Source organism: Thamnophis elegans, chromosome 16 (genome assembly GCF_009769535.1).
Source record: "Thamnophis elegans isolate rThaEle1 chromosome 16, rThaEle1.pri, whole genome shotgun sequence".
NCBI classification, from domain to species: domain Eukaryota; kingdom Metazoa; phylum Chordata; class Lepidosauria; order Squamata; family Colubridae; genus Thamnophis; species Thamnophis elegans.
Window position 1 is genome coordinate 17,060,900 of NC_045556.1, and position 14,806 is coordinate 17,075,705.

Sequence of the window (14,806 nt, forward strand, 5' to 3'; positions counted from 1 at the left end):
CATTGTGCAAATAATCATTGAAAGATATATCCCTGATGTTGCTGTTAGAGGTTTGGTTCCAATGTTCCCCTTTCAATTAAAAGGAAAAAGAAAAAGCTTCCCTTGTTTAAGGTTTTTTGATTTCCCCCTAAATGAATTTTTTTCTCTCCCGACAAAGGGAACATTGGTATGGTTACATACACAGTTGACATGAAAGGTCTTCGGATTTTGATGTTTCATACCAAGTAAGAACCCAGACTCACCAACTCCAATTCATCCTCCTCCGACTGTACTCAGCAAATAAGAGGAATAATAACATTACTAAGAATAGATTGTAATTCAGAATGAAAGAGTCACGTTCGGGCTTGAAAAGCTAGCTATATTTAGCCTCGCTAGTATTTCACATTTACATAGAGTATCAGGCATAACAGCATAATTTAAGAAGCCTAAATTAGACAGATTGACAAAGATTTTACCTACAACTGGTCTGGAGCCTTCATAAGCAAACTACTCAACTTAACAAGCATTCCTTTACCAACCAAAGTTACCACAGCACCAAATATAGTGGCCAATGACTAGTCCTTGCACTTAGAACCACTACATCATCCCTAGTCACATGATCAAAATTTGGGTATTGGAAACTGGCATGTCCCGTTACAATGGTTACAGCATCCTGGGCCATGTACAGGTAGTCCTCGACTTACGAGCACAATTGAGTCCAGAGTTTACGTTCCTAAGTGAGAAATTTGTTAAGTGAGTTTTGCCCCATTTTACGACTTTTCTTGCCACCCTTGTTAAGTGAATCACTGCAGGTGTTAAAATTAGTAACACAGTTGTTTGGTGAATCTGGCTTCTCCATTGTCTTTGCTTATCGGAAGGTCGTAAAAGAGGATCACGTGACCTCAGGACTCCGCGTGTCATAAATATGAACCCATTGTCAAGTATCTGAATGTCAATCATGTGACCATAGGGGTGCTGCAATGGTCATAAGTGTGAGAATGGTCATAAGTCACTTTTTTCACTGCCCTTGTAACGTTGAGCAGTCATTAAATGAACTGTTGCAAGTTGAGGACTACTTGTAATCACCATTTGCAACCTCCCCAGCTGGCTTCTAATAAGCGAAAGTCAATGGGAGAAGCCAGGTTTGCTTAATGACCACACTGATTCACTTAAAAACGGTGACAAAAAAAAGATCATGTGACTCACTTAACCGCCTCCTTTAGCAACAGAAATTACCGTCGGAAAATTGCGGTTGCAAAATTTTGCGACCACAAAATTCTCAATTGTGGTTGCAAGTCAAGGACCATCTCTTGCGTTATTCTGACACAGAACATTTAATTTATTATTGTTAGCATAATTCATGTTAATTAGGTTAAGCCAATTTGGCAGCTGGCAATCCCAGATTGCAGGGAGTGCTAAAAAATAAATAAATTAGTGGATGAACTAAGTTCCACTTCAAACCCTAATCAAAATGAGGATAAATAGCAACAATTTGGAAGTTTAGAGCCTGCTTTGTGAGAAGGAGAAAAGCAAATGAAAACTGCATAGCTGACAAATGGTACCTTCACAGACCAGATGGCTCAAGGTCAAAAGTTAAGCTTCAACACCCCCCCACCCTCCCCCCCTAGTAATCTGTCTACCCCTTGAGAAAGTAAAGCCTGAAGTTATGAGTCAATTCTTGGTTCTAGCTCAGATGCTATGCCAAGATTCCAATGCCTTGCATAATTCTTCACTTTTTTCCCTACGAGTGGAAATGTTACATATGCAAAGCAACATACATTTACATTGATAAAAGAAATAAAAGTTTGTCACAGTGCAGACCTGTGAAAGGCCCCTAGTAGCTATAACCTTGGATATCTACCGTACATAAAATTGTTCCGCATTAGAATAGATCTCTTTTCCCACAAGAGATGACCACCGGCTTATCCATTAGAATTCGAAGAATTGAACAAATCTGTGGTGCTTATATCTAACTGGCAACAGTGCTCTTCAAGATTAAGTGCTGGGAATTGGAGATGGGAAATTGGGGAGGGCTCTTGTTTTCATAGAGTCCTGATTGTGAGCCTCCGAGAAGCAGCAAGTTGGCTGCAGTGTGAAACAAGAAAGCAGGGCTACAGATAACTCTGATCTGTACTGGCAGGGGTTTTCTTTGTAGTTTGGTGCATTTAAAATGAACTTCAAATGGACAAGCAAATCAATTGATGCAAACAAAGAGTGTGTGTGGGGGGGGGGAAAGTGTGGGAATAATTTAATAGAGCTGGGTTAAGAAATGTTAGTGCAGTGTTGTTGTTTTTTTTAAAAAAATTCATATTACGTTTCACTGAAGAAGAAGAAAAAAAACAGCCTAGGCTGGATTCCGTCTTTGAAGTTAATCAATTCAATCCCACTTTTTGGATAAAAGGCAAATGAACAAGCCAAGAAAATGAGCAATTAGCAGCATTCACACAAATAAAACAAAGGGCAGGCCACTCCTCTGAGTGCTGGGATTCTGAAAAATTAGACCCTGAAATATTTTTGAAACACGATACTTATCGAGGTCAACCCATGGGGTTATACGTGTAAAGAATGGCATGAATAATACCAAAATATGGTAGATTTCAGAGCAACCACTACTAAGTCATATTCATGTCTAAGAGCACTTTCCCCATATAATCTGCTCCAGGTGGATGCCCAGAATTCTCAATCATTATGGTCAGGTGACGAGACAGCAGAAGTCTAGAGTAAAAAGACTTCTTGCCTTCAACAAAAAGAGGAGATTGGATTAAAAGAGCTCCAAGACCCTATTCTATGTTTTAACTAAAGGTAGTCCTCAATTTACAACAGTTCGTTTAGTGGCCGTTTGAAATTATAATGGGACTGGAAAAAAGTGATTTTTTACATCCGTTTTTCACACTACAACTGTTGAGACCTCTCCATGGACACGTAATCAGAATTCGGAAGGTTGTCAACAGATTCATATTTATGACGGTTGCAATGTCCTTGGCTCATGTGGTCAACTTTCCTGCAACTCACAGGAACCAGATTCACTTAACTGTTACTAACTTAACAACTGCAGTGGGTTTAGTGGTGGCTAGAAAAGTCTAGCTGCAATAGTGGCAGGAAGGGTCGTAAAATGGGGCAAAACCCACATTAACAAATGTCTCACTTAGCAACAGAAATTCTTGGCTCAATTGTGGTCATAGGTTGAGGACTACCTGTTTGAAAACTTTTTATGCATGAATAAAGAAAAGGAGAGAGAAAGCACACCAACTGGCATGGCTCATTTCTCCCTGCAAAGAAGAACTAATCCTTAATAGCAATAGCATTAATACTTAGACTTATATACCGCTTCACAGTGCTTTTACAGCTCTCTCCAAGTGGTTTACAGAGTCAGCACCTTGTCCCAATAATATGGCTCCTCATTTTACCCAACTAGAAAGGGTGGAAGGCTGAGTCAACCTTGAGCTGGTGAGAATCAAGCTGCCAAACTGCAGGCAGCCGGCAGAAGTAGCCTGCAGTACTGCATTCTAGCCACTCTGCCACTACGGGTGGTTAATGATTGGCTATTGAAGGTACCTTCAAATATGGGATCAAAGCAGCCTTTGAGGCAACGTTTTCATCTGTAGAACTGTACTGTTAATCCCTCTAAGAATACAGTCCATGCACAAGTAGTCAAAGGAACATCTTACCAATGGAGGCATCATGCCTTTGCTAGACGGAGGAATGACAACCCGGAGATCTGGTTTGCGACTGTTCATTCCAAGATTGCCCCCACCCGGAGGTGGGGGAGATTTTGTAGGCATCACTTTGCTTAAACCGTTCCCACCACCGGTGCTGCTAAGCAGACCAGGGGATGATCGTGAGTTCACGAAACCGTTTCCTAAGGCGAGAGGTAAAGAAAAAGGGGAAAGGGCGTGAGAGAACTATACTGATGCTTTTGTCAATAAATATACAAACAGGTGATTCTTGTAATTGTTGCTTTATGGGATCTTAACAAAGATACAACTTTAGAGATGATCTTTGGAAACTTCCTCAGAAAAAATAAAGAACAGTACAGAAACTGCCTGCAAAACGACTTTATTTTTCCCTACATTCAATTTCAAGAAGAGGATTGTGATATTCTGAATGTTCAGATGGTGCCCGATAACGACAGCCCAGAACCCACAATTGCACACCCTTCAAAACTTCAAATCTGCAACTCATAGGAGTACTGATAAACAATACCATGTAGGAGAAACAAGTGTCAAAAAATATTAGTAAGTAAAGAGAACCACGCTTCGGGGAATGATACATCAGTTCACGGAAATGGAATGGTGGGTGAGAAGGATGTCCTACTGTCTATTTTTTTTAAAACACAGTATTTAAAGGTTTTTTTAATCAGTCTTACCTAACAAATGGTCTTTCATACTCTCACAGAATTACAGGCCAACATTCCTGCTGGTAGTAGAATTATTATCAAGTCAAACTTGGCTTATATTATCTCTGATTTCTATGGTGCGCCAAGGCACTGCTGCCAATAAAGGCAATGCACAAGACTTGGGACATCACTTTGTAGTTTGCCAACTTTCTAAAAATCCCTTCTAATGAAAGACATTTTAAAAAGTCGAATGGGTCAAGGAGGCTGATAGACAGAATGGGATATGTACAAAAGGGTGGCTTTGGGAAAATGCTTGCCTCCCCCGCAGCAAAATACACAAGAATACATTAAATAAATGTAGTCACCAAATCACCAAACTCTTTGAAGGTATCAAATTTCCTGCTCAGAAAGTAAACTAACTGCTGCCATGCTCCCCCCCCCCCATCCCCAAACAGCATTTATTCAATTGTGGCTTTTTATTGTTGTTCAGCCGTTTAGTCTGGTTTAATTTTGGGGAGGGGGAGAAAAAACAAGGGGAGAACCCCCAGAACATGCCTTGAAAAATGTGACTGATTAGCGACTAAAAAGTACTAACTGTTGCTAAGTGAGAGCACCAAAGTTTAGGGGAAAAAGTTCAGATTACTGTAACCTAGAAAATATTGATTAAGCTGATTAGAAAATGGAACATTCCAAATTGCCATGATACGTTTATACATATGTATGTACTATATTGGATGCTTGAACTGCAAATATTACTTTGTGTACTTGAATAAATAAAAATTCCTGTCACTTGCTAACAAATATAAGTCCAGGAAATACTTTCATAACCCTCAGTATTTGGATTACTGCTGTAACAAGGATCTACGAATATAAAAGTGCCCAGGGCATACATGTTTCTTAATGCAGCCCTAATCCTGGAAAACTGTTTCAAAACCACAGAACACTTTCCTGTATTGGATTGCATGTGCAGTGATAAATAAAATAGAGTCCCAGAATGTTTGCATATCATTCTGTACAAAAAGTTATCTTCCTTGGTTTTATTTGGACGCATACGTAGGGAGGATTCACACAATACTATGTTAAGCATATAGAAAGTTTTTCCCCCAATCAGCCAGTATTTTTAAACATCAAGAACCTGAAACCAACTTTCTCTAATATGGTGTCTTTCAATTATTGCCTTAAAAAGTGAAGTCATACCTAATTCACAGATTAAAATCAGTTCATAAATATTTGGCTCCGATAAGCTTGACAAACACCAGGTTGGAGATTCTTGTATTATCATTATATTGAACCACAGCTGCCCCATGTCTGAACTCAACGACATGCACACTCAATGCTCTAATATGGCTTATTTTGTTTAGTGGCATGTAAGAATATGGCCACCATGAAGTACATGACTCTTCCATTTGTGTGAATCACACTGCCACAGCTTGTTCAACATGATGTGTAATGTCACATGAATCTGAATGGCTTTAACAAATCAGATAAGATTAACTTCATTTTAGGACTCAGAGGTAATACTAAGCAGTAGCAAGTTGGACCCAACAGTGGAAAAAAGGAGACAGAACACGAGCCCAAGCTGTTGAACTCTGGCCTCATAATTTTACGATGAATTCAACCTATGCCCTGAAACTAGCTTGTCTGAGCAAACCGTAGTTAACTACACATTTGTCTATATATGGCTATTACAAGTAACTGTGGTTAATTCAAAACAGAACAAATAATCCAGTGGGTTTTTTGTGGCTGCAGTTAAGAAAAAGGCTGATCTACTTTTTGGCACCTAAACTGTTGTTTACAATGTAAACCTTACTCCCTAGCCCAACCCTTCTTTTTTATGTAGGTTTCTTTTTAACATTTGTACTTTTCTATCTTAGTATGAATTTTAAAGAACTTATCACAATGCATCCCAAATTCTGCAAGGGTCAGCGGAAGTGAACAATAAATAAGCAAACTTGAGAAACACATTTAATTTAGTAAATGCTTAAATGTTACTGGATCCCTCTCCCCAAGCAGTCTCTTTGGTAATTCCATTCATATCTTGTGCTTCTTCTAAATTATGTACTAACCTTTACAATGTTTAACTTTATGCATTAGTTATTATTAATCCTATTTTCACTTTCGTGCATATAAACATCTTAACCATAAGGCTACAATTTCATCTCTCTAAAAGCAACTTTAATTGTACTGTGCTTGTAACTTAGCAACGGCATTGTACAAATTGTAAATAATCTTCCATGTGGAAGAACACAGTGTAATTTTAACTAGTCTAAAAAAGATGGGAATCTGGTCAAACATTTGTTTCTGGCCACACAAACACAAACACTCACACACAGACACAGAGATGGTTGGACCTGAGACAAAAATGAAGAGTCATAGAAGACTGGTTGGCACACACAATCAACTGATAGGCAGTGTTTACATAACACATGCAACTGATTTTTAAGAAATTGATGCTAAGCATCTAACCCCCATCTGTGCTCTCTGTTTGTTATAAAATTAGTTGATGTGGGCAGCTTAGAAAAAGCCATATAGATTGAGCTACTGCATCTACCAGTGCAGATTTTACATATCGTTCCTTAAATTGTCTCATCGTAGCACCCTTCAGGTGTGTTGCCATCTTTCATAAGGACGAGAGAGACTAGTATCTCAGTCTATCATTGTGCACTTCCTTTAGGCTTTAACTTAGAAATTTTGTAAATAGAACATATGGAGCCACCTACTAATTTACAGTCATTTCTTTTCATGAAATGGAGGTGAACATCAGCTCTCTGAAACTTTGCAGTATGGCTACATTTCAACTTCTGAATTTTGAAGAAATGTGATGTATGTGTTTGCACAAGTGCTGCTGGGGAGCCTAGTCCCTTCACAAAATGTTTGCAGTTGATTGCACAAGGCTGCAATCAACTGCAAAGCATGCATTACAAGGATGCTATTTTCCCCTCATTCTAGCCCCCTACCCTGAAATCTCCCCTATTAGCTCAGTTCATCCTTGTTCTCTGGGCCAGATTTGAACATGAGCTCCAAGCTGTAGCCATCTATCGTTTCTCCCAAAGTTATTTTTTCAAAAGGCAATTGGACTTCCTTTTTTTTTCTTGAAAATGTTTCACTTCTCATCCAATAAGCTTCTTCAGCTCTGATTAATGGAAAGAAATAGATGTGGATAGATAGATAGATAGATAGATAGATAGATAGATAGATAGATAGATAGATAGATAGATAGATAGAATAACAAGAGCTGGAGGGACCTTGGAGGTCTTCTAGTCCAATCCCCTGCTTAGGCAGGAAACCCAATACCATTTCAGACAAATGGTTATCCAACTTCTTCTTAAAAACATCCAGTGTTGGAGCATTCACAACTTCTGGAGGCAAGTTGTTCCACTGATTAATTGTTCTCACTGTCAAGAAATTTATCTGTTTTAAGTTGCTTCTCTCCTTGATTAGTTTCCACCCATTGCTTCTTGTTCTGCCCTCAGATGCTTTGGAGAATAGTTTGACTCCCTCTTCTTTGTGGCAGCCCCTGAGCTATTGGAACACTGCTATCATGTCTCCCCTTGCCCTTCTTTTCATAAGACTAGACATACCCAGTTCCTGCAACCGTTCTTCATATGTTTTAGCCTCCTAATCATTTTTGCTGCTCTTCTATGCACTCTTCCTAGAGTCTCAACATTATATTCTTTGTCATCTGGTTGTTTCCTTTTGGAAAAGCACCTATGGGATGACCATCACCTGGATGATGGAGAACCTCCATAGACATCCATTTTTTCGGTGTCTTAAGAAAGCTTATAGAACCTCTTTGAGATCCCAAAGACTGACACTTGCTTTGTACTATGCCAACTTCCCAGTTTTTATGAAGCTGATACACATGTGATACAATGGGTGGAGAAGAGCAGGCCCCAAGGGAACTTCTGCAGAGAAACTGACGCACTTCTAGTTCTCATAAAAGTTGACAATTACCAGGGGGAGAAAATAAAGACAAGCACCCTTCATAGTATTAAGCACTCTGTGTTTGTGTCCCAACTGTCCTCCAGCAGTAGAAATCACCAAAAATCCACCAAACATCCTCTCACAATCTGTTATTATTTGGGGATCAAGGTACAGTACTCTACACAGAATGGAAAAGCTTGTAAGAAAGTAGAGTAATGCCATGCCAGAAGCTTGCAACATCTATTTAGGAAAGCCTGTCTTTCCATTTAAAAGGCCAAATACGTCACATGCTTGCTTCTCTCAGCCAACCTGTTTAAAACCAAGGCCAATTCAATACAGCACTCAAGATCACTAATATTATAGCCCTAACTCACTCAGGAATCTACCAATGAGGTTAATTGTCCATTACAATTTTCTGGTAACATCACAAATCTGTTTATACAGGGGAGTACATTAGAAAGAGAATTTTGGCAGCAATGGATACATCCAATGTAAACAACTGCCTGGAATGTGTGTATTGTTCAGAAGTCTGACCCAGCTCTAAGCAGGGATACCTGAAGCAATCTCCCATTAATTGCAGTGGGGATTTTTTTCAAAGCAAGCGGGCTTATGAATATTTATTCAGCCGTTTGGTTTATTGCAAGAATTACATCAGTGCGCAGAGCTAATCTTTCTTCTGCCCCCCCCCTTTTCTTTCACACTACACCCATCTTTTTCTTTCTGTGAGTATGCAGGCAGCTCACGAGTTAAAAGCTGTTCTGCTTTTGCTTCCACACCCAATGCAATCATTTCCTGAAGCCCTTCTTACAAGGGACTGTCAGTGGAAGAGAACATTTTATACCCTTTCATGGCACTGTAAGACATAAGATCTTTCTCCACTGAATATTCTGTGCAGAGCTTTTAGCCAGGCAGGCAGATTCATCTGACACACTGCCAGAAAGCTAGAGCCATTTTCTAGATAAGGCATCAGCATAGGAAGGACTCGGAACACAATTTATCCTGGACACTCAAAAGATTTGCAGGGCTTCTCTTTTGCTCAGACTTTATGAATTGTTTGCTTAAGTTGCAGCAACTTCCTCACAACACAAGAATCTGCTTGGAGACAGAAAAGTCTCAGTTTTCCAGTACCTGACAAGATGCTCTAAATAGAGGCACATGTTGTTAAAAATAAAAATATCTAATTATAAATTGAATTGGAAGAACAAAGAATGAGATTTTTTTCTCCTTAAGGTTAGGGTCCACAGGTAGATAATGATTGTAAGATGATGTAACTGTCCAAGAGCTTTGTCAAATGAAACTGCAGTTAACCCTTTCCATGCCAACTCTGTCTTGCACACAAGCCAAGCCAATAATCTGCACCTTTAAAGAACAGGTGCAAAAAAGGAAGAATGAAAAGAACACAAACTGTGCACATCTGGATAACTATTTGGAAAATGCAGAGAGACAAGCTTAATCATTCCCCAAAATATGTTTTTAACAAAAGTATATTCGTATTAAAAATAACTCTACTGGATTGCACAGCATTTCTACAAATGTCAGAAAAAATACTTCTTTTCAAAGAAACTTGTCCACCAGGTTAAACCAAATAGCACATATTGCTTACCAGTTATTAGTTATCCCAGAAAGAGGTGTTGGCCTCTAAAATAATTTAAATCCCAAGCCAAAAATAGTAAGAGCTTCAACTATTTATTATCTTCAGTCTTTTTAATATGGTCTTTCTTACTTAATAATCCATTATTAAAGTAACATAAAATTCTATTTCCCACCCTAGTATTTCACAATAAAATTGCAATATATTGCTATATTAAAGAAACTTGACTGGAGAGCTCTTCAGCTTTTAAATGAATTAAAATCTGACCAAAAAAAAAGTGAAGGCATATGTAGTATAACCTATGCAATATAAAGTAATAGGGGAAAAAAGACTTTTACAGTTTACAAATATACCCACTATTAAAACTGATAATTAAATGTTATTTATCATTAAACTGCATCTCTGATTTTTAAAAAAAGGTGGGGGGGGAGGTGCTCCTGAAGCAGTTTGTGCAGTTTGACTAGAATAAAATATCTGGTTCACATCAACACACATTTGCCTGAATAGCTTATCTCTAGCAATAAAAAACCGGGTTAAATCGGAGCGACTTCAAAAGCTGCCTGGTTTTATCAATTTGTTGGGAAGATATTTCTCATGCCATGACATTCCAAATGAAATCACTTGAGACTTTCAAGAAGAGATTGGGCTGCCATTTGTCAGAAATGGTGTAGGGTCTCCTGCTTGGGTGGGTGGGGGGTATTGGACTAGATGACCTAGATAGTCCCTTCCAAGTTTGTTAACCTGAAAAATGGCTGTTTCTTAAGATGTGTTGTTTAGACATAGCAAATGGAACCTTTTCCTACTCAGGCCTGCAGTTATATTCCTTTTAGGATCTTTGGCCTCCCAGACTCTCTCTCTTTCTTTACTATGCTGTTCATTAGTGGGGAATTGGAAGGGGGGAATAGTAAGGAGTAGAATGTGTTTGTTTTCAAAATAAAAAAATCCTTTCTAGAAATCAAGGTCATTCTTTGTCTCTGCACCTCTGCATCTCACCGGAACTAGATGGGTGGAAATGCTGGCGTGGCAGAGGAAGATTGGACCATGTGATGAACTTGTGGGTATGGGGACAAGATCATGAACTTTCAACTGGGTGGAAACCCAGGAAGCTTTCAGATTCAGGTTTCCACAGTTTGTACCAACATGTCTGTCTTATTAAATTGGAACTTTGATGAAAGCTATGCCTTGAATTCTGATTTAATTCTGGATGATATTTGGAACGCTGACAGTAGATACATTCTTCTACAAACATAGAAGCTTTGCTCCTTCTGCCAATCCAAGCCAAAGTAAGAGTGACAAGAGGATCCTTCAAACAGAGAGCTCTTCTAAGTTAACCCCCCCAAAGGCATGAAAGAGCTCTTGTAAGGAAGGGCAAACAATCTACAGCTTTTGAGTATGCCCCCCCCTCCCGCTTACAAAGGGTACAAAGTATATGGTAATGATATAAGAAGAAATGATGATCTTGCCCTTTCATTGATGGAAAAGAAAGGTATTACAAATGAAGGCAAAAATACCTGTCACAGGATAATGTTGCAGGATCCTTGAGTTAGAGTGCAGTATTGCAGGCTACTTCTGCTGCCTGCCGGCTGCCTGCAGTTAAACAGTTCGAATATCACCAGGTTCAAGGTTGACTCAGCCTTCCATCCTTCCGAGGTGGGTAAAATGAGGACCCAGATTGTTGGGGGCAAGAGGCTGACTCTGTAAGCCCCTTAGAGAGGGCTGTAAACCACTGTAAAGCGGTAGATAAGTCTAGGTGCTATTGCTATCCTATCTGGGTCGGTCACCACAACCAGGGGTTTTGTCTTCTGAACTTCTGTACTAGTGCTGGAGCCCATCCTTGGGGAACTTCTCTCTAACAGTGTGTGTGCTAGAGAGAAGTTCCCTGAGGATGGGCTCCAGCATGAGTGTAAAGGCTTGGAAGACTAAACCTCTGGTCCTGGTGACTGACCCGGATTGGATCCTACAATGAAGGTGTTTTCTGTTAATGTAAAACAGATGCATTAATTCTAGTGGATTTCTTACTAGACGCTTGTTTTGGTTTTAACTACTGCCTCTTTCATTTTACCAACATGCTTCTATATCTATCACCGACCTCGAGTGGCATCACTGCCCGGGGAGGGAAGACTAGGGGTATATGTATGAGCCAAACTGACTTTACCTGAACTATCTATTTATCTAGGTAGGCTTTTTCACATGAAATAGATGAAATCTGTTCCTGCTGTTTTATATTCCAAGCAAAGACACAGGTATAACCAAGTAAAATGTAACAGTGCAAAGCATCCTCATACAGGCAGTTCTCAACTTAAAACCATCCATTTAGTGGCCATTTGAACTTACAACAGCACTGAAAATAGTGAACAGTTACGAGCAATGCAGCATCCCCTTGGTCATGTGATCAAAGTTCCGGCTCGTGTCAGCTGACATATATTTTTGACAGCTGTACTCTCTCAAGGTCATGTGGTCACCATTTGTAATTTCCCAGCTGGCTTCTGGCAAGTGAAGTTAATAAGGGAAGCCATGTTCGCTTAACAACCACATGATTCCCTTAACAACTGCAGTGATTTGCATAACAACTGTGGCAAAAAAGGTCATAAAATGGGGCACTTAACAACTGTCTTGCTCAGTAATAGAAATTTGGGACTTCATTTGAGTACCATCTCTACAGAGTTTGCTGGTTTATCTTCAAGTAAGTATTTCATTTCACTAGATTTTAAAATTATTTTTCTTCCTCAAATCTTACAGTTGTAATTAACTCCCTTACTTCATTCACAGGGCTGATGTAAATGTTTATGTCAATTGTTCTGAGGACAAAGATGGCTGGCAGGGTACCAGGGCCTCAGCACTTGTTTAAAGCAGATTGAAATTATCCTTCATCCAAATGATCAAGGAATAATATAACCTTCCATGCAGCAAGGTGAATGATGAGAGGTGACAAGAACTGTACATTGGCAACAGCTGGGGAGGGGAAGGAAGCACATGCTCCTTACTCCTGTTTTAGGGTTCAGCATCAATAAAATATAAAAGCATTTCATGCCATGAAGTGGATTTTAAGCATTATTTATTATCAGGGTTACATTCAGATAAGGTCAATATTTAAATGGAACCGATGAGCTGGTAATTCCAGGAAATGGATGTCTGAATATAGAGTGGGATTCCTTTGGTGGCATTGTTATTATTATTATTTCACATAGCAACCATATGAAAGGCTGGGTTAGTTCTTTCTAATATCAGAACCTATTTGCCTTTTGAATGTGTTAGTGCCCCATCCCTTTCCTATCCAACTCACTCCCAACAGCTGGATGTCAGTGATATTACCTGTCATTGTTCATTGGTTACCAGTTTTGTTTTGGATCTACCATTAACTATTTAAAAGGGGAAGAACTGCACCTTTGCTGAGTTACAAAAGCTAGTAGAATTATCAGTCAGATTCAAAAGTTTGGCTGCCTAATGAATGGTGCAACTAAGAACTCACACAGATTCCCACAAAGCACATTCTCTTCTTCTCCTTCCTTGGTCAGCGTGATGTTTCCGATTAGCATAAAGTTCAGCTCTTGCTGTCTGAAATGTTGTTTAAATTTTAAGCTATAATTTGGAACCCAACAGGGAGTGATAGCTTGTGCAATAAGGATAATAAAAGAAATGGAAGCCTCTGGGCCTGATACTTCTTCCTTATTTGTATCATGGCCACCTGCCTCACGTTGCCCGGTTTATATGTCATACCAACCCAAAATTTGTGATCAGACTTTGCTGAATAAAACATTTATTTGATGGCAAATCATCATTTATGTAATTGTAATCCAGGCTGTAGAGCAAACAATAATGGCTGGATTCATGTCAAATTCAAACCAACCATGTTATAACTTAACAACATGTATTAACACAGCCACTATCTTCTGCAAACGACTACAGCAACTGTAGATGCTCTAACTGAAATCTCATCTTAGTTACATAAGGATTAAACTACCTAAGATAAACTATTACCCCCTCCATGCCTAATTCCTATCTGAGAATAATTCTACTGTATATTTAAAGTTGTTGTAAAAATTACCCAAAGCATATGCAAACACTCAAGGTCCGATTGCTTTTGATGCTTGAATTAACAAACCATTGCATAACCATTTCATGAAGTATAGCTTCAGATATACATAAGGCTCAGATCTAAAATGTGGGTAAAATCAACCAGTTGTACAAAATGCCAGAGCAAGTTTTGAAGAATTCCATTTCCCATGTCTGATGGGTCAAACATAAACTCAGTTTTACATATACATATACATATACATATACATATAGGTAAAGGTTTCCCTCACATATATGTGCTAGTCGTTCCCAACTCTAGGGGGCGGTGCTCATCTTCGTTTCAAACTGAACAGCCAGTGCTGTCCGAAGACGTCTCTGTGGTCATGTGGCCGGCATGACTCAATGCCAAAGGTGCACGGAACACTGTTACCTTCCCATCAAAGGTGGTTCCTATTTTCCTCTTGCATTTTTACGTGCTTTCAAACTGCTAGGTTGGCAGAAGCTGGGACAAGTAACGGGAGGTCACTCCGTTAAGCGGCGCTAGGGATTCGAACCACCACACTGTCAACCTTTCTGATTGACAAGCTCAGCGTCTTAGCCACTGAGCCACCATGTACGCACACACGCACACACATTCCAAAGGACTTCCAACTCTATACATGACCTACAGTAAGTACACCCAAAGACCTGTTTCTGAATATCAATGGCAGGAAGGATCAATCTCCTTCCCAAGAGAGATTCTACGCTCTTCATTCCAGGCTAGCTGATCCTTCACCACCAAGGGATACTAGGAGTAGGCAAGTAATATTGGCAGCAGGTGTTCGTGCCATCTTCCGGTAATTTGAGAATTGGAACACAGATGCCTCCACACTGACTGAAGCAAACAGCACACCTCCCCAATGTCAACAAGTACCAAGGGAAAAAATAATCACTCTTCAAAGTCCAAGCTCACATGAAAGCTC

General features: G+C 39.5%; 1 protein-coding gene across 3 annotated transcripts in view; it reads right to left on the reverse strand.

The window, feature by feature from the left end:
• The window catches only part of MEF2A (myocyte enhancer factor 2A), a 90,181-nt gene that overhangs the window by 9,703 nt on the left and 65,672 nt on the right, over window positions 1-14,806 (reverse strand). For all 3 annotated transcript variants that reach the window (XM_032232634.1, XM_032232632.1, XM_032232633.1), the window contains exon 7: window positions 3,648-3,838. In XM_032232634.1, the coding sequence (XP_032088525.1) occupies window positions 3,648-3,838 (191 nt within the window). The remainder of the gene's footprint in view (window positions 1-3,647; window positions 3,839-14,806) is intronic.